The 20,278-nt window shown below is 42.3% G+C and overlaps 1 protein-coding gene across 2 annotated transcripts in view; it reads right to left on the bottom strand.

Annotated features, from left to right (window-relative positions):
* The window catches only part of NALF1 (NALCN channel auxiliary factor 1), a 340,934-nt gene that overhangs the window by 7,512 nt on the left and 313,144 nt on the right, over nt 1-20,278 (bottom strand). For both annotated transcript variants that reach the window (XM_079972935.1, XM_079972934.1), the window contains exon 2: nt 9,265-9,436. In XM_079972935.1, coding sequence (XP_079829061.1) covers nt 9,265-9,436 — 172 coding nt within the window. The remainder of the gene's footprint in view (nt 1-9,264; nt 9,437-20,278) is intronic.

Here is a 20,278-nt window from a genome sequence, read left to right as displayed (position 1 = left end):
GGGGTTGCGACGCTCATCTCACTTTATTGGCCGAGGGAGCCAGCGTACAGCTTCTGGGTCATGTGGCCAGCATGACTAAGCCGCTTCTGGCAAACCAGAGCAGCGCACGGAAATGCTGTTTACCTTCCCGCTGGAGCGGTACCTATTTATCTACCTGCACTGGTGTGCTTTCAAACTGCTAGGTTGGCAGGAGCAGGGACCGAGCAACAGGAGCTCACCCCGTCGCGGGGATTCGAACCGCCAACCTTCTGATTGCAAGTCCTAGGCTCTGTGGTTTAACCCACAGTGCCACCCGCATCCCTCTAGGAGTATTAAGAAGCTGCTAATAAGTTACTGATTCAGTCGGAACTATTTACAGTTGAACCTTCTATAACACTTTACATTACGTATGATTCTGAGCATACCAGCATGGAGGAAGAGGTTTTAATGAAATAAATGGGGCTGATTTTCAAGCAAACGTGCTGAGGATTTAGGTGTACTTATTGCTCAAAAGCCGCTTGAGGAAGTACACTGTTACACTTAATTCACTCCAGTGAACGAAAACAGCTGAAGCGCCAGAATGTTAGCCTTAGGGCCGCGTAGTTGTCACCATCTGTTTATAAGTTACTAAAAGTTCCTTTTCTTGTTCATTCCACTTAGCTTTACTTCCTGCAGATAGGCAACAATAAGCTGGGGGGAAGAGTCCAAACATTTATGTAAAGCTACCTTCTATTTATTTTTTTAAAATTACTGTTACATAATTTAGAGTTGGAGTAGGCAATGAGGCCAAACAGGATCTACTGGAAAATCTCTGGGTAATTTGCAGTGGATCAGCAAAAGTTTCTGATTCCCAGTGGTTAGGACATTACATTGTGCGGGCGTTACTTTATAGTCAGCTTAATGGTGGAAGTAGCTATTCAACAGGAAAATGAGAAGTAGACTTTTGCATAAAATCATTGTAAGATCTATTCACTTCTGGTACCGAGAGCAAATTCCTAGACTCAAAATGTGGTATGAAGTACAGTGGTACCTCAGGTCACATACGCTTCAGGTTACAGACTCCGCTAACCCAGAAATATTACCTCGGGTTAAGAATTTTGCTTCAGGATGAGAACAGAAATCGTACAGCGGCGGCAGCAGGAGGCCCCATTAGCTAAAGTGGTGCTTCAGGTTAAGAACAGTTTCAGGTTAAGAACGGACCTCCGGAACGAATTAAGTACTTAACCCGAGGTATCACTGTACACTGATATATAATTCTAACCATATGTCTTTGGCACCTGACACTAGTTAGGAGATACTGGGGCCCTTATTAAATATGACAAGTCTGAAGAGTGCCCCGGCCTCCTACAAAGTATTGAATTTGGACTTATGGTGGTTCCACTCCCCTTCCATGAAGCCGCTATATCTTTTAGGATGTTAAAGAAAGTGAAAAAAGGGGGTTAATTCTCCATGAGCTGGCAGAAATGTCTGTTTGCTGCCTCGCTCAGCAGCTACTTTAGCACTTAGAAAAAAAGAAAAATTATTTTCCTACAGGAAGGGTTGTTTTTTTCAGCCAGAACTCAGTTCCAACACCTCTTAGGTGGATGCCATTGCTATTACAGTGGTACCTTGGGTTACAGACGCTTCAGGTTACAGACACTTCAGGTTAAAGACTCCACTAACCCAGAAATAGTACCTCAGGTTAAGAACTTTGCTTCAGGATGAGAAAAGAAATCGTGCGGCGGCAGCGGGAGGCCCCATTAGCTAAAGTGATACCTCAGGTTAAGAACAGTTTCAGGTTAAGAACAGACCTCCAGAACGAAATTAAGTTCTTAACCCGAGGTACCACTGTATTTGCACTTTGATGTGCTTTCGAACTGCTAGGTTGGCAGGAGCAGGGACCGAGCAACGGGAGCTCACCCCGTCGCAGGGATTCGAACCACCGACTTTCCGATCGGCAAGCCCAAGGCTCAGTGGTTTAGACCACAGTGCCACCTGCATCCCTATTACTTATTACCCCATCCCATATAACAAAAAGCAGGAAGTTGTTCAGTTGGCAGAGTTGCAATTCATTTGATGTAATTTAACTTGCTGCTGCCAGCTCTCGCCTTGATAGTTGACTGGAGAGGCAATTTTTTTTTAAAAGGCAATATTCAATAAATAGTTTCCAATTTATCATAAAGCTGTCATATTGCTTTTATATCAGCATAACCTCATGGCTTTCCTCCCAAATAATGCTAAGAGTTGTAGGCCCTCTACCATCCCCCCAAAGAGCCCCTATAGTTTTCAAAGTTTCCTGGAGAGAAAAATGACTATTAAACCAGTTAAGTTGTTAGTGTAGCTTGTACCCTCTGAATATTTCACAGTATCTGTTGAATATGGGTTGAAATGTTTATTGGTCTCCACTAGGTGTCCCCAGTTACCTATCAAACATTACAAAAAATATAGCAGTGGTAAGCCATGCATAGTTCACAGAATTTGAAACACAACAATTAAATATCAATAGCACTTTGCTACAGCATTTGTGCAGTGTCGTGCTCACTGGCTGTAAAAAAAACTTTGAGACTGCAATCTATTGGCTCAAATTCCAGGAGATGAGTTTAACGTTAAAAGCCAAGAAATCTTTAATAAAAATACATTAAAAGCCTTACATGGACCACAATTATCAAAATGTTTGATAAATATGTGCCATTATTATTGCTGTTGTTTTTATTCATTTTCATCTTTAAACTGTTTAGCATGGTTGCACTGAGACATATCTTTGTTTTAGATTAGAGCATATGACATTCAACAGTTACAGAAAATTAAAATAACAATAAATACTCAGATAAATGTTTATGAATAAATGTTTATGAATATATGTTGTATCAAAGTGTAAATACATTTGAAGCATTTGAGGCAGGTTGCAATTAATTTATCTTATGTAGACAGCCCTGGTTCCTTACATGGCAAGTGTGCAAGACATGAGGCTTTTTACCCAAGTAAGAGATTTCGCTACATATTCCTCTTGAAAGCTTAGCTAACTGGTCAATTGAACTGCACTTTTAGGGAGATGGTGCATACACTCCCAGGCAACTTCAGCTTCCTAGATATACCAAAACATCAACAATAAATAGTAACAATTTTGGTATATTGTACTTGGCCACAACAGAGACTGAAATTCCCTCACTGTGGGAACTTTTATGTGGACCAATGTCTCTTGGCAAAACAATCAGCAGCGGGAATCTTTAGCAGAATTGATGCTTTGGAAAAGGAAGTGTCTGGTTTGAATGCCATAATTGGTACACAGGTCATGTTAGTGGAGACAGGAATTCTGGCTGTAGCCCCACAGACAGGACCTACCAAGCTGAAGTTGGTGAAGGTTTGAAGGTATATCAAGACAGGGATAGGTCTGAGCTCTCTAGCTACTGAATCTGATAGATGTCATTTAATTGTTTAAGTCCCTATCAGGATTTGAATTCAACCCAGAGACCTGTTTTACACCAATATGAACTCAGGAGATGGACCAAATTCTTTTAGAAAGAGGTTCCCAGATGTTCTACCGGTGGTCCTTCAAAAGTGGCCAGTGAAGAAACCCACCAGAATAATGAAAACAGAATCTGAACTACGAGCGGAAATTCAAGGGCTTCCCTGAATGTAGGAAATGGTTTACATTGCAAATATCTGTCTAACTGTGATCAGAGAGGCAGTATTGAACTAATCTTTCAGGAGCCATATGTACGGGATAACTTTTGGTCTCTAATTCATGATTGCTGATTGCAGAGCTGTTAATCAAATTAAAATGTTGTCCAAATAATAGCACACACACCCCCCCCCATTGCAGGTTAGATATCCGTTCCATGTACTTATTAGAAAAGGGAACTGCAGTCTGGAAAAGGCAACTTGAAAGGAAGGAGCAAGAAGTTCTTGAGCCATAGCTCCTGCCTTTGTCACCTATCTTAATAAAATCCAGATACACTCCAATGGGCAAGAAAGGAATATTCATTATATTGGCCTGAACGTAGGTACCGGATGAAATATGCCTAGGTTAGAGGTCCAAAATTCCTACTCTGTTAGCAGTCTATTTTCTAGAAATCAAAAAGGTCTTAATATATACTTTCCTGGAATCTGGCATGTTGGGTGCATAATAATTTTATTTGTTTGCTCCAGCAATATGATATAATATGTTTGCAAGAGAATACTCCTCTGCCTTACAGGGTTATAACTATTTTAGCCAGGCAGCTGCCTAAGAAATGGAAGCTTGACTACCTTTATATTACAGTGGTACCTTGGGTTAAGTACTTAATTCGTTCCGGAGGTCCGTACATAACCTGAAACTTTTCTTAACCTGAAGCACCACTTGAGCTAATGGGGCCTCCTGCTGCTGCCGCACCGCCGGAGCACGTTTTCTGTTTTCATCCTGAAGCAAAGTTCTTAACCTGAAGCACTATTTCTGGGTTAGCAGACTCTGTAACCTGAAGCGTATGTAACCCGAGGTACCACTGTATTTGATTCGGCAGGAGATTTTTTGATAATTACGTTTTACCAGCACAAATAAAAACTGAATTAGGAACCCTGTTTTAGTGTATAAACAACTACCTTCCCCCTGCGGTCACTGACCACCAAGATTTGGTCAGATTTAGCATCCCTAAATTCCCCACAGCATTTATACTTCTTTGCAGGGATTTCAATGTCCGAATTGTTGCAACTTCAGAGTGCCTCTTGCTATTTTTAGGCCTAGGCTATTTTACGAGCCTCTCATTGCTCTTTGGATAAGAATTATAACGCACCAGGCTTGAAATTGTTGGCATTTGCATTCTAGCATAATTTATATATCCTTCATGGGAGTCCTGTAGACATTTCTGTGAATAGGTGTGTCAATCTAAACTACTTCTATGGTTTATGGCATAAGTAAGAAGGTTAATAATAATAATAATTTATTTATACACCGCCCATCTGGCTGGGTTTCTCCAGCCACTCTGGGAGGCTTTCAACAGAATATTAAAATACAATAGTCTATTAAACATTAAAAGTTTCCCTAAACAGGGTTGCCTTCAGATGTCTTCTAAAAGTCTGGTAGTTGTTTTTCTCTTTGACATCTGGTGGGAGGGCGTTCCACAGGGCGGGTGCCACTACTGAGAAGGCCCTCTGCCTGGTTCCCTTTGCATCTCGCAGCGAGGGAACCGCCAGAAGGCCCTTGGCACTGGACCTCAGGTTGATATGAGATTCTTCATAATGAACCCTACTTGACCTTGGTACAAACCTAATCCCAGCCTTGTCTCCTGAAAGACATTCAGGCATACCCCAAGAGTTCTCCATACCTTGGATAAGGGTCAACACATGCAAATTTACCGTAGTTGCCAAGTACAGTCCATTCAACTCCTGAATGGGGGCCATTAAGGAATTTGAAGGGATAGCACATATCTCCTTTTTTAAAATAAAAAAGTTATGCCTAAGTGGTTACTCTATCATGTGTATCCCCCACACAGTTCAAGGCACCAACAAAATACTTGAAGGGAGAGCAGGCTAACTCATGACACTTAAACATAGTTGCCCTGTTAAGCAGAGAAGGGGGAGAAAGATGCAGTTCCCAAAACAGCCTCCTCTTTACTTCAAAAACGGAGAGATTTCTTCTCTCCCAGGAACCAGAGTGATCAGAGGCCTGTTAAATAAGCCCTACATTTTTCCCCTCCTGTTTCAGACCTGCAGGCAAGAAGGGGAGAAAGCAGCTGAAGACCAGCCAACCAGAACTGCAGGCTGCCACTTCAGACTCTTTCATGCATAAGAACTGCAAAACATTGCCACCTGTGGAGAGCGCGACGACTGAAAAATATGAGGGGTCAACCGCAATATTGTTATTTGTTTATGGCATGAGCCCTCTGGTACTATTTTCAGAGAAACTCTTTTATTATTGAATGGTGGTTTGCTGCTCCTTTGATAACACATAAATATTAAATTGAACGGGAGAAAGAGATATGACAAGGTTGGGAGTACATGCTGTCTATATAAGGCCATGTCTGCTCACCTCACTGCTTATGGAATGGGAACTTCACTGTAGAGTCCATGTTTGAAAATGGAAGAAAAGCACATCCATAAATGTTCATGGTTCAATTTACTTGGTGCACAGAACCTAGTGATTTGGTCAGAATTATAAATGCTGCTGATGTACAGTCACACATGGTCTGAAAAACCAAGTTTGGGGAGAGTGCTGACTCCCTTCCCCTCAAAATGCTACTCCTGGTGCCTTATATCTGCTCTCTAACTGAGGCTGTTTTTGAAGACCACCTTGCAGCTGGTAGCTATCAGGCTAGATGGGATCATATGTCTTTAAAAGCACAATACAGCCTGCCATGAGTTACTGAGGGTTTTAGTGCTGGCATACAAAAAGCTTAAAAGGCTTAGGGCCCAAGTGTCTCCCCTAATACCTAATGCCCCCTTGCTTTGAGGCTGGCAGGAGAGGCCCTGCTCTTGATCCTCCTGACCAGCATGGTCTGTGGTATGGGGACTTGAGACAGGGCTTCTTCTGTGGTGGCACCTCAGCTGTGGAATAATAATAATTTATTATTTATACCTCGCCCATCTGGCTGGGTTTCCCCACCCACTCTGGACAGCTCCCAACAGAATATTAAAAACACGATAAAGCATCAAGCATTAAAAACTTCCCTAAACAAGGTTGCCTTCAGATGTCTTCTAAAAGTCAGATAGTTGTTTATTTCCTTGACATCTGATGGCAGGGCGTTCCACAGGGTGGGCTACTGAGAAGGCCCTCTGCCTGGTTCCCTGTAACCTCACATCTCACAGCGAGGGAACCGCCAGAAGGCCCTTGGAGCTGGACCTCAGTGCCCGGGCTGAACAAAGGGGGTGGAGACGCTCCTTCTGGTATACTGGGCCAAGACTGAATGCACATCTTGGGGAAGAGCAGTTGCCATGAGGTAAAATTTCATTCAATCTAACAGCGTAATTATTGTTCTTGTTATGCTGATGTTTTGTTCTTGTAGTTTTTAGATTTTTAACAACTGTATGTAAATGGCTGTATTTTTACTATGATATCTCAGGCACCTCAGCCTTCTTTGCAGACAGAGCAAAGGAGCATCAAGGTAAATAACAGTAACCACCTGGGATAGCAGATCTCTGTGTGAGTCGTCTTCCTACCACTTTGGGATAGGTAGTCCTTGTACATACCAGGGCTAGGCTGGTATTTTGGCTGTTGCATTTGTGCTGACTCCAGGTCCTTCTGCTATGTCAGACTTTGCAGATTTCTCTGGGCTTGGTATGGGCATATGAGACTCCCTAATATATATATGTATTAGCTGTGAATGTCTAAAAGTGAGGAATAACTTATTCTGCCCTGCATGTTCAACAGAATTAATTAGCCATGATATTGTATGCATATGTTACAGTTAATAGCAGTGTCAAAAGCAAGCATGATAAAAGGTTCCTGTTCAATAATTAATTATTCTCCCTGCAGTATTGCAAAACCTAGAATTTCTCCTCCTTTAATTAGGTTAAGGAGAAGATGTGACCAAAGTCCCTTTTTTTCCATCAGGAATTTGATATGGTACCTTAGTGAATTATAGAAAGTATGCTGAGCTCAGTGTATGCGTTCTACACACAGCAGGGGTGCAGTATAATTCCCATCACCCCTAGCTAACAGGACCATTGGTCAGGGATGATGGGAATTGTAGTCCCAAACATCTGGAGGGCCAGAGTTTGCCTATGCCTGGCCTAAAGGATCTACACTGGCTTCCAGTACAGTGGTACCTCGGGTTAAGAACTTCATTCGTTCTGGAGGTCCGCTCTTAACCTGAAACTGTTCTTAACCTGAGGTACCACTTTAGCTAATGGGGCCTCCCACTGTTGCCACGTGATTTCTGTTCTCATCCTGAAGCAAAGTTCTTAACCCAAGGTACTATTTCTGGGTTAGCAGAGTCTGTAACCTGAAGCATCTGTAACCTGAAGCATCTGTAACCCGAGGTACCACTGTACATTTCTGAGCATAGTTCAAAGTGTTGGTGCTGACCTTTAAAGCCCTAAACAGCCTTGGCTCTGTATACCTGAAGGAGCGTCTCCAGTCACATCGTTCAGCCTGGACACTGAGGTCCAGCTCCGAGGGCCTTCTGGCAGTTCCTTCACTGCGAGAAGTGAGGTTACAGGGAACCAGACAGAGGGCCTTCTCCGTAGTGGTGCCCTTCCATCAGATGTCAGAGAGATAAAGAGCTACACAACTTTTAGAAGACATCTGAAGGAAGCTCTGTAGCAGTTTTTAATGTTTGATGTTTTATTGCTTTTATATGTGTTGGAAACTGCTCAGAGTGCCTGGGACAACCCATCCAGATGGGCAGGATATAAATAATAATATGATGATGATGATGCAGGACCTGAGCACAAGGGCACTCCCCTCTCTGTCTCTTTCTAGCAACTGGTATTCAGAAGCAGAACATAGCCATGAGGGGGAATAGCTATTGATTACTCACAACAGTGAAGTTGGGAGCTAAACAGGTCTTAGACAGGTGAACCATTTCACCATTTTTTCAGCTGACAGGCTGCATGAGTGGCCAGCCTGACGTGCAGAATGCAAGAAATGTGGTACTTTGTAAAAAAATAAAATAATAAGTACATACGGTGAGGTCATAGTGCATTATCGGCAATATTAGCCCAACAATCACCCAGTTATCACCATCACTTACCAATGTGAGCAGGGGCACAAAGACTGGAACTGCCAAGCTACAGTGGCAGGAAGTGGCATTGGGTTATGCAGTTCATGGGGGGGGGGGGAATTAGGAGGGAGAAGGAACCCAAGAGCTCAACCAGCAGCATGAGAGGCTCTCTCTAGACAGGCCCTGAAAGAGCAACTATGGCTTTTGAGCAGGCAACATGAGCTGGAGGTGCACAGGAGCATTAAAATAAATTATACCCAATAGAAAGAGAACAAATAAGATTAGCCTGGCATGCACTTGTATCTGAGAATTGTAAGTCAACAGAGAGAGAGGGGTGGGTGGGAAGTGGTAGCTGTTCAGACATAGGGCTCTGGACTGGGCTGGGGTTTTTGGGAAGGGCTCTTGGGTAGAAAGGAGGAAGTGAGGAATTTCTGTACCACCTTATAGCAATGGAATAGCAGGGTGATGGGGAAACAGAAGCACAGACAAGGGCACGTTGTGTAGTGATCCTCAGCCATACCCACCCACGGGCATGTTGTTCTCAAGCTTCCTTTGGACACCTTTGCTTTACAACCTTTGAAAGCCTTTGGGAATGACTATACTTTGCCCTATCATATGGTGGTGTGTTCAGAGAGAGATGCCAAATAACGACTGCTGAAATCTGTCCTACCTGTACAGATGAAACTGGATAATCCTCCATAGATGACATCATCGTTGTCTGGTAATATAAATGGACACCTTGTCTGAACCTCCAAACAGTATTGCTTGCAAGGAATTGTGTTGTTGCAGTGAGACTGTGTGACTTCAAAATACTGGGAACAGAGCCAGGCTTTGTAGACAGTCTAAGGAAGAGGTGGGGGGGGGGGAGAGAGAAACAAAAGAATCAGACATACAGATGAGCCAAAGCAACATCGCCAGGATTAACTATGTATACATTGCACAGCACACAATTCTAAGAGACTCTCACTCAGGTAAATTGCATTACTTTCCTTCCAGTTCCAGAAAATGATTTTCTGAAATGCTTTCTATTTCTTTATCCAATCATTGTCCCATTAATTCCATGAAATACATGCCTGGTTTGCATGTAATACTAAAACAGGCTTTAGCTTTATGTGGACAAGCAAGCTGCAACAACAACTAAGGCTCCGGATCACCTGTTTCCCTTTCCCATGCAAGTGGAAAGAAGATCTGTTTGGAGAATTGGCTTCACTTTGTTATTGTGCCTCAACAAGACAACCGAACTAAGTCCACTGCTCCCATATAGGTCCTTCAGGGAGATAGCACCCTACAATGCCCACAGGGCCCAAACCTTACTCTCTGCATGGCATTCAGTGCCAGTCCTACTCAGAGTAGTCCCATTGAAGTTAAGGAATATGACTTAATTTAGGATCATTAATTTCAGTAGGTTTATTCTGAGTAGGACTAGCATTGAATCTAAGCAGCTGGGTGCTTCCAGATGAGACTTTAATATTGCAATCTCAGCTAGTCTTCTCAATTTTAAAAAAAGGAAAGCACTTAGAATCTCTGCCAAGAATTCCTCAGCACACTGTATTAACTCCCACTTATCTAAAGTTCTAACCTCACATTAATATGCTAGGCATGGGACTCCCAATGAGATATTCCAGGACCCCAGAATGCAAGACGGTAGAGAGATGAGGAGCTGAGCACATCAGTGAGATGAAGGATTCCATTGCACTTGCATGGGGAAGTGAAGGGAGCAGCTGTGGTACTGGGCAGGGAGATATGGCCCCTGGCTCTCTCTCATTGGGCCCAAAGATCCCAGATCCAGAATGGGATCGGGGAGCAAAAAATGTGAGCTCATGCGCTTAATTCAGATTAATATGCCAAAATGCACAGGAACTGTGGTATGGCTGGTGGAGCTTATCTGGGAAATTAATGCACTGGAGAGTTAAGAGCCATTTCCAAACAGCAGCAACACCTGGAGGAAGAGGCGAAACCTGCTTCCTCTTCAGCTACCTTGTTGCCGGCTGCCAGGCCCAGATTTTAAAGTGATTTCTGTCTGCTTGTACAGGATTTCGGTCCTGTACCTTTGGCTATGCCTCCATTGAAAAGTCCCCATAGCAAAGTGAATGCAAATCAGTTTGGCAAAGTTATATACTTGAACAATGGAAACAAAATACAAGAAAGAGCTTCCAGAAATGATACGCCAATCAGTTTGCCTGCTGCAGTTTCACCATGTAAAGTCAATCACAAATATTCACAGAAGGTGGTGCTGGTTCCCTGCAACTAAAGATCAAAACCCAGGTATAGCAGCTAAAAGCAATGTGCTACAGGGTTCCTTTGATCACTTAGGTGTCATGCTATATAAATTTACTATTTCCATTTTTTTTATCACTTGAACATCTAAATTCTCGGGATGAAAGGACATACGTAGAAACAACTGGAAGGACAATTAATTTGGATTTCATAACAGTGAGCCCACCACCCCAAATATTTCTGGCAGTGTAGTTCAAGAGCATATTGATCTACTTTTTAAATAACATGCTTAGACGTAATACTTTTCTACCTGTACCAGTTAATCTTCATATATGCTTTCATGAATAGGTTGGGCTTTATACACATTTGAGAACATCTCCTTTCATTTAATCCTATGACCGGGGTTTCAATTTCTAGTTCACCTTTCAGGTGAACGCCATTGCCATACAAGGAAGGCATTCATGGTGAGTTCCGGGACACGCCCCCCCCCCGAAAAATAGCACTACCAATGAGTACTTTCACTAAAGTTCACCATCCGTATTTGAACAGCAGAGGCATGTCAACAGTCATTCTCAGTAGCTGCTCACAACTGTAAATGTATCCATGACCAGTCGTATTTCACCAGACTATCACACCAACTCGCCAGATTCCATCCCAACGCTCTCTTTCTGGCTTTCTGAGTTGGGATCTTGCTCCACTCGCTATTCACCATATTCTGTTGCCAGGATCTGCCCGTGATCTACGGTCCTCCACCTCAGTTTGCAGGGCTCTGTTCCTGCCAACTAAGTTCCAGCCCAGCGAACCCCAGCATACTTGTTGGCAAGTCTACATGCAAGACCTCTCCCTTGGCAGATAAGCAAATACGGTGTGTACTATGAAGAAATCTACCAACCCAAGAAGTCCACCGATGAACTGCACCCTGAGCTTCTTTCAGAGCTAGAGAACCCCCAGATTACCTCAGGAAACACATTGGCATTACAAGGGCTTCTTTTACAAAATCTAAAACAATATCCCAGAAGATCTTTCTTATGACGGAGCTGAGATTTTCATTTGTAGCTTTGATTTGTTTATACATATGAACCTTAATGTCATAAGCTGCTTTGAGTTTATATGTATATTTAAAAAGTGGGAGGTAATTTTTTAAAATAAAAACAATACACTTAAAAAAAAACCTGGGGATGAAGCCAATAGAAGGTATATTTTGTTTACTGGGGGGGGGGGGTAGTATTTATTTTTAGATGTTTTTAATCTGTTTTTTTAAAAATCTCACCTGCCCAAAGCCCTTAGAAGAGGGCAGAATGCTCATTTAAATAAATGAATCCCAGAAAAATAACTGCCTCATACAATTTCTTAATATTATTATTCTTATCTAAGCTGTTGGATAATGGTCATTTAAGCATTTCTGAGAGGATTAGTAAGTACATTTCTGCCACTGGCAATTGTAAAAAGCAGTATAGACTAACTGATTATTTTTCCTTTTTCCTCTCTGTACCTAGCCTTCACAAAAAGCACAATGAGAACTTAAGGGAGGAGGGAACTGCAAATTCAACAGCTGGGAGCTTGAAAAGGGATAATTTCCTAGAGAACTTGGTTCAATTTAAACCCATTTCATTTTATCTGTTCTGGTTTTAATTTGTGTCAGTAAAAGTTTAATTTCTGTAATTACCCACAAAGCTGTTATCTTCAGCTTATTTGCAATGGCAGCAGGTAGTGGCAAAGTTGCTAGGTGACCAGCTAAGAAAAGAAAAAAAAATCTATTGCTAATCTGTGGTTTATGATTACCACTTGCAGTTGGATTTTTGTCATTGTACCTTGCAGGGAAAGATATTCCCATTACAAATGCAATATCAATTGCTTAAGGAGAGCTTCCATGTTGTTGTTAGCTTAAACATGTTATTTACAGGCTAAAAAAATCAAGGTGAAACTTTTGTTTTGTTTGGATAAGAGCTTTTTAAAAATTGTACTGGCTTTCGAAACAGCTAGCTATGAAACTAATAACCCTTGTGCTTTCAGTGACTTGGCTGATCTTATCTCTTATGCATCTCCTGTTGGGAAAAATACAAATATTGAATAAATTATTGCTGTAAAAATCCAACTCCACAGTAGCAAATGAAAGGGGTTTGCTGATTCTCAAGGAGTTACCTAAGAGCAGCTAGGCATTGCTGATAACGGGAGAGGTGGCACCACCCACTCTAGAAGTCAATTGCTACCTTCCAACTAACAGTAGAGGACCTGTTATGCTTCTGCTACTGAGACATCTTAGTGAAGAGTATTCTCTTCCTCGCTTCGATACATTGTGAGCAGAGGTGGCATATTTTAAGGCACCTAAGTGGATTTTCTCAGTGCACCATACACTGGTGATGGCATCAGCCTAAAAACAACAGGAACGCTATTCTGGGTTAGACCATCCATTTCCCACACTGACCAGCTTTCTGGAAAGCAAAGAAGCAGGGCACGAAAACAACAACTCTCCCTCCAAACCCATCATATTTTCCCATATACCTGGAGGCGTCTGTTTATCTATCAGGGCTGATAGAGCTACCATCCTTTTCCCATGCTATCTAAGCTTTACAGATGTTTTGGGAGAGGTGCCTTGGCTGAATGGCGAAGCACATCAGTTGCATGCCAGTGGTCCCCGAAATTTTTGCCAAAACCCAGAATATCTGCCAATCAGAATAGGCAATAGTGTTCTAAACTTTACATGGTGCTCATAAGAATGCAACAGTCTGCTCAATAAGGCCAGTGACTCAACCAGTCCAGCTTCTTCATCTCACAGTGGCCAACCAGATGCCTATGGAAAACCCAAAAGCACAACAGGTAGTGATTCCCAACAACCAGCAATCAGAGACATACTGCCTCTGACATGGAGGTATCACATAGCCGTCATGGCTAATAGTGTTGACAGCCTTATATCCCATAAATTTGTCTAATCCTCTATTAGTGCCATCCAAATTGGTGGTCAACACTACTACTTGGGCTCAGATTTCATCATTTAACTATGCACTTTCTGATGACGTAGTTTCTTTTGTCTGTCCTGAATATTCCAACATTCAGCTCATTTGGATGTCTCCAAGTTCTAATATTACAAGAGAGGAATAAAAACTTCTCTATGCCCATGCATAATTTTATACATCCTATAAGACAAACACATAATCCACATGGCCGTAGGCTAGCAGCCATGACCTCATCTTGGGGCAATGTGTTCCATAAATTTATTGTGCATTGGAGTGTGGGAGGCAAAACTACCCAGATCCTGATCTGGAGTGCCTTTTGAGAATGCCCTTCCCAGAGAAGCTTACCTAGTGTCTTTGTCAATACTATTTTCAGTATGTTTTCAAGCACCTTAGATCCATGTGCTCTTAATACGCTGAATTCCAGATCTGCTGTGTACTTTTAGCATTGTTGTACATCTTTCTAGTTTTTTACTTGCTGCCACTGATATTTTTATTGCAGCTTTTTAAAAAAAACAACATGATCACTATTTAATAGTGATCAGGCAAGGCACCCAGAAAACTGGGAAACATACAAATACTGTAAGTTAAACCGTTTTGTTGGCCCGGAACCTCTTGCTAAGCATCTTTCTTGGGTGATCCCAAGATATGACACTGCAGCTGGCATTTTCAATGTTCTACCGTTTATAGCTGAGAGGAGAGGAAGACTGGAAAATGATTCATTATAAAATAAAGACAATTTGTCCTATCGGTATAAAAATTGGCATGTTGAATTGGCCCAGGCAGAAGTATGATTCTGTTCGAATTTCAGAAATATCTAATGGAAAATGGCTAAGTTATACCTGTTGCAAATATTTTGTTCAAGGTGCAGAGCTCCCACTGGTTGCAATTATTTTTACATCCACCTGAACCTACAACTATCTTTTATAGCTTAAGAAACGGCACACTTTTCATATGAGGAAGCTTTCTTTTTCTAATTTGATGTTTCATTACATATTATTATAAAATGATTCAAAATATCCAATAAGCAAGCACCATTATCAAAACAGAAATGAACCAAAAAGAGAAATCATTAACATTCAGGCTGTTAACAATAAAAATAAAAATAAAATTAGAACACCTTCCATGTTAGAAAGAAAACAAAAACCCACACAATTACAGCTGATGTGACAACAATCTAAATAACGTGATGGCTTTTAAACAAATGGCTCTTTACGTGAATCCTGAAGTGTGACACATGAGGACTGAACCAGCATCATGAGAAACATTTGATTCAGCCATAAGAAAGACTGCATCCGAGGCCAACCCCATGTAATGCTCTATAGGAGCTGGTATGGCTGATAGCAGATGGGAGACCCTATGGGAATCTAATGAGATTGATGAGGCTGCAGCCTTACAGACACTTACAGGTAAAGGGACCCCTGGCCGTTAGGTCCAGTCATGGCCGACTCCGGGGTTGCGGCACTTATCTCGCTTTATTGGCCGAGAGAGCCGGCGTACAGCTTCTGGGTCACGTGGCCAGCATGACTAAGCCGCTTCTGGCGAACCAGAGCAGCACACGGAAATGCCGTTTACCTTCCCGCCGGAGCGGTACCTATTTATCTACTTGCACTTTGACGTGCTTTTGAACTGTTAGGTTGGCAGGAGCAGGGATCGAGCAACTGGCGCTCACCCCATCGCGGGGATTCGAACCACCGATCGGCAGAAGATCGGCAAGCCCTAGGCTCTGTGGTTTAGACCACAGCGCCACTCGCGTCCCTTTACAGACACTTACCTGGGAGTAATTCCCATTGAGCTCAGTGGGGTTTACTTCAGAGTAGACATGTACAGTACATGCATGAGTTATCTGAATGACAGCAGAACCATACGGTAGTTTTTGAGAGTCCCAAGAAAGTCCTAAATGGTAGAATTCATAATTCTCCAGCTTCTAAAGACTGTTTTAAGAAATAGTTGCCATGGGGAAATGCAAGCTGCACAGCACACAACACTTGTGTAAATGTTAAGGGGGACATAAGTTGAGCAGTTAATATGCATATCAACCAGCCACTGTGCATGTTCCTCAGGCATGGAGAATGTGCATAATTGCCCCATGAGAAGGAAACTGTGAATATTTGCTGGCCAAAATATCTCAAGCAGGCTTTTGGTTATTGATTGCACTGTAGTTGACCCCTCACAGAACTACAGTTCCCGGCACCCCTTAACTGATGGAAAGAACATGCTTTGAACATGCCTTAAAGGTATAGTGTGTACACAGCCAAAATACCAACTTTGACTCTGTACGAAAGCTAGATTTTTCCTCGATAATTACTGCATTTTGCAAAGGATATATGCATGCCTTTATTTTAGTTTCCTGTGTTTTCATTTTGCATTTTTAGTATGGCTAGGAGCTTCAAAAGCTGGAAGTGGCCTGGGCCTCCCTGGGCCTCTGAAAGTACCTACAAATACCTGAAGATGTTCAGTATTCTGGAACCTTTTAAATCACTTTTCCAACACCAGGTTCTAAGAGTATGAATAAAGAAATAGTCCTGGAGTATGCTATTATTTACCAACGATAAATTATTTACCAAGATGGAGCAGCATATTAATCAAACAAATAAACAACACTGGCTGTGTATGGTAATGAAACAATATTGAAGCCTCCAAGCTTATTATAAAGTGTAATTGAATATCCAACATTTATGCTACTCCTTCATTACATCAGCGTTTATTTTCTATGCGTCCCTCCCAATATAAAATATGAGTTCGTATGTGTGCAGTAATATGCACACATTGTTTCTAAGCCCAGATAACACCATCTTCATTTGGTTTACTATAATGTTTTTATGGTATCTATTTTCAACTCTTTCCTTTCTGGAGGTCCCAAATAGCAAAAGCTAAGCTATTCACAAGAAGGGCAGGGTAGACAGCTATTGGGTGCAGCTGTGCTTTGGTTAATATTGGCTGCAACAGCTTGCAGTTGCAACACGGGTTGTGTGCATATTCACTTTCTATTCATAAACTATTCATAAATGGAAGAGAGTGTTCCATTTTCCGAATGTTCCTTTGGAAGCCAAACGTCCAACGGAGCTTGCTTCAGCCAACCAGAAGCCACGCTTTGGTTTCCAAACATTTTGGAAGTTGAACAGACTTCCGGAACAGATTCCATTCAACTTCCAATGTACGAATGTAATAGGTTAAGATCTGGTAAAGTATAATAACAACTTTGTAAAGTATATAGTTTTGGGTCCCCCCCCCCCACTTTTACTTCCCCTTCTATATGGCTGCTGTTCTCTTTTCTCTCTCTCTCTCTTTTATTTACATCTCACCATGTTTAGTGCACATATAATTATGTGCTTTTTAACTTTCAATAAAGAAATAAACATGCTTTTTAAAAAAAGACTGTTTCGAGCTAATATGATGTTGTTTCACAAAGTTGCTTTGGGAAGAAATAAAAGCTAAGTCACTGTTCATGTTTCAAAATGTTTTGTAGGCGTTAGAGGAGAGAGGGAAAAGAGGGAAACCACTTAATGGCAGGGAGGCCTATATTTTACCCTGGTAGGGTGAGGGGATACAAAGCCTGCAAAATCAATATCAATCTGTCACAAATGGTTCATAAGTTGCAAATTCTGCATCGAAACAAAGTACTGTTTTCTGAATACACTGTGCCGGGAGACATCATTTTTTCTCCTGAAAGAAGGTAGCCAGCAACACTGAGTAATCCTTGTGTTATCGCTAAGACTCAACTGAAAGCCTCTTTATGAGAAACCAAGGAAATAGCCCTTATTATGTCACTCTTCATTTCTCCTGTTCAGCTGTAGATCTACATTGCAATAATGTCAGCTCTGATTAAATAAGGCCAGCTGGAACTGGAAACTACATAAACAAGGCAAGTATAATCAGGATGTATGTAATGTACATTGTTGCAAGCATCCCAGATAATGTGAGGAACCATAACCCTTAGGTTGCTATTAAGACATGTTTCTTTATTATGTTGTTTTCACAGTGTGTTGTTGTGTTATTCTTTCTAACTGCCCTTTGAAGTACGCAAACATGGCAACCTAGAATTTTGACTGTGCATCAAAGTACCTGAATGTACTGTGATAGGAATTTTGAGGTTTTAAAGGTAAAGGTAAAGGTACCCCTGCCCGTACGGGCCAGTCTTGACAGACTCTGGGGTTGTGCGCCCATCTCACTTAAGAGGCCAGGGGCCAGCGCTGTCCGGAGACACTTCCGGGTCACGTGGCCAGTGTGACATCGCTGCTCTGGCGAGCCAGAGCCGCACACGGAAACGCCGTTTACCTTCCCGCTGGTAAGCGGTCCCTATTTATCTACTTGCACCCGGAGGTGCTTTCGAACTGCTAGGTTGGCAGGCGCTGGGACCGAGCAGCGGGAGCGCACCCCGCCGCAGGGATTCGAACCGCCGACCTTTCGATCGGCAAGTCCTAGGCGCTGAGGCTTTAACCCACAGCGCCACCTGCGTTGAGGTTTTAGATATATGTTAAATGTTCATAAGTGTACCAACCAAGCACATACATAGATCAGCACAGAAAGACCAACCAGGAACCATTTTTATTCCCAAACTGACCAAATGTTTTCTCTGCAAGGTCAAAGGAAAATGGAAAAGCCTCCCCATTGTCTTTTCCTTCACAAATCCTGTCTTAAGGGCACATTTAAGATATGAATAGGGTGTTAACCGGTGACCTGGCCCAGGAACTAAGTATTTATCATTACAAAAGACTGGCCAGGCTCCTCAGGCAATCCAATCAAGTAACCTGCCAGACAGGAGATAAACAATGACAGGAGAAAAACAACATTCAAATTTCTGTTTTAGACCGCCATTTCTGTGATGTAGGTGTGATGTATCTGAGGTGTGGTCTTAGGTTACACCCATTCTGTGATGTATGTATGATGTTTCTGGGGGTGGTTTTGATCTACAGGGTGGCAATTTCAAAAGCACACCATTGTTCTGGGTTCCTCCTCCTCTCCTGCGTGTGAGGGGAGCACCCTGTTGCAACAGATCAATAAAGATCAAGCTTACTAGCTGCTTTGCTTCTCAATATTCTCTGGTTGGCCTCTGTTATTTTCTCCTACCAATAGGGAACCTATGTAAGGACTCTATATGGGCTCTTGGATACCCCATAAGGGAAAAGGGCAATTTTTTTTACAACAGTACAAAGGATCATTTACCCACATTCCAAATACAAAGACTCAGACCCTTTCTCCCTCTTGTTCAGTCTCCTTTTCATTTTCTCCTGCTTTTACATGCCCTTCCTCTCTACTTCTAACTGTTAAACACGGCAAAGCAGTAAAAGGGACAGTATGTCAAACTGCTGGGGTAGAAAGAGTCCTCTGGAGAATTCACACCGAGTGTAGGTCTCAAGTGCAGAATTGTTGCCTCTCCAAAATATGATGTACTGTCTAAGGGTTCGATTCAATAAAACATATGTCTTGGCTTATGCTGCACGAAAACCAAGGAGAGCTGTGGAGGTGGTGGAAAAATCAATTTTCTATGGATTCCAGAGCAGAGAAACCTGACAGGTTATTTTTAATTTTATATATATATAAAAAGATAAAATTGTGTTCTTAAACAAGAGCAAGATATATAAGCTGCATACTGAGATATGAGACTAGGTAACCATCACACATTTTAGGGAGGAATGAGGGAACACACATGTGATTAAAGCTGTGACATTCTGTGAATCATTAGTAATCAGGTACCAAGTGACAAATGATCTAGCAAGTGGGATCTGCATAGGTTGGCTGTAACTCCTACTTTACATAGGACAGTCCTTTATCTGAAGTTGTGTCAGAGGACAGCATTCTGCTTCAATGAGTCCTCTGTTTGAAGGGCTGCCTGGTCCAAGTCCAGTTTCAAAGATAACCAAGAAGGGACAGCAGGGCCACTTCAACAGTAAGGAGCTGGACAGAGACTGAGCAGGCACACAGACAAACCTGGTCATGGTCTTCACAACTGTGTGCTGCTCTGGTTCGCCAGAGGCGGCTTGGTCATGCTGGCCACATGACCCGGAAACTGTATGCCAGCTCCCTCGGCCAATAAAGCGAGATGAGCGCCGCAACCCCAGAGTCGGCCACGACTGGACCTAATGGTCAGGGGTCCCTTTACCTTTACTAAGCAGAAAAAAAGAACCTTGATGGATCAGATTAAAGCCCTTTCTAGCCTCCACGGTGGCTAATCAGATGGCTATGGGAAGCCCACAAGCGAGATATGACTGCAATAGCTTTCTCCTACACACACACACACACACACACACACACACACACCACTTCTGTATTGCAGAACATATACCTGACAAAGTAGCTGTATACGATACTTTATTCCCTGTACACTTGACATTTGCACACCATGTACCTCTTGTTACTATGTGTTCTCCGACACAGTGCTTATAAACACATTTCATACAACATTATGTGCATCTGAAGCCCTTTGGATATCAGTGGCACTTTGATACCATTTGATGGTTTAATTATATTTATTTCAATTGGGTCATACCTGATTCTGAGATTTGGTTCTAAGGA

This window comes from Podarcis cretensis (genome assembly GCF_951804945.1).
Source record: "Podarcis cretensis genome assembly, chromosome: 4".
NCBI lineage: Eukaryota > Metazoa > Chordata > Lepidosauria > Squamata > Lacertidae > Podarcis > Podarcis cretensis.
Note: the sequence above shows the minus strand (reverse complement) of the source record. Positions and strands in the feature narration are given on the sequence as shown.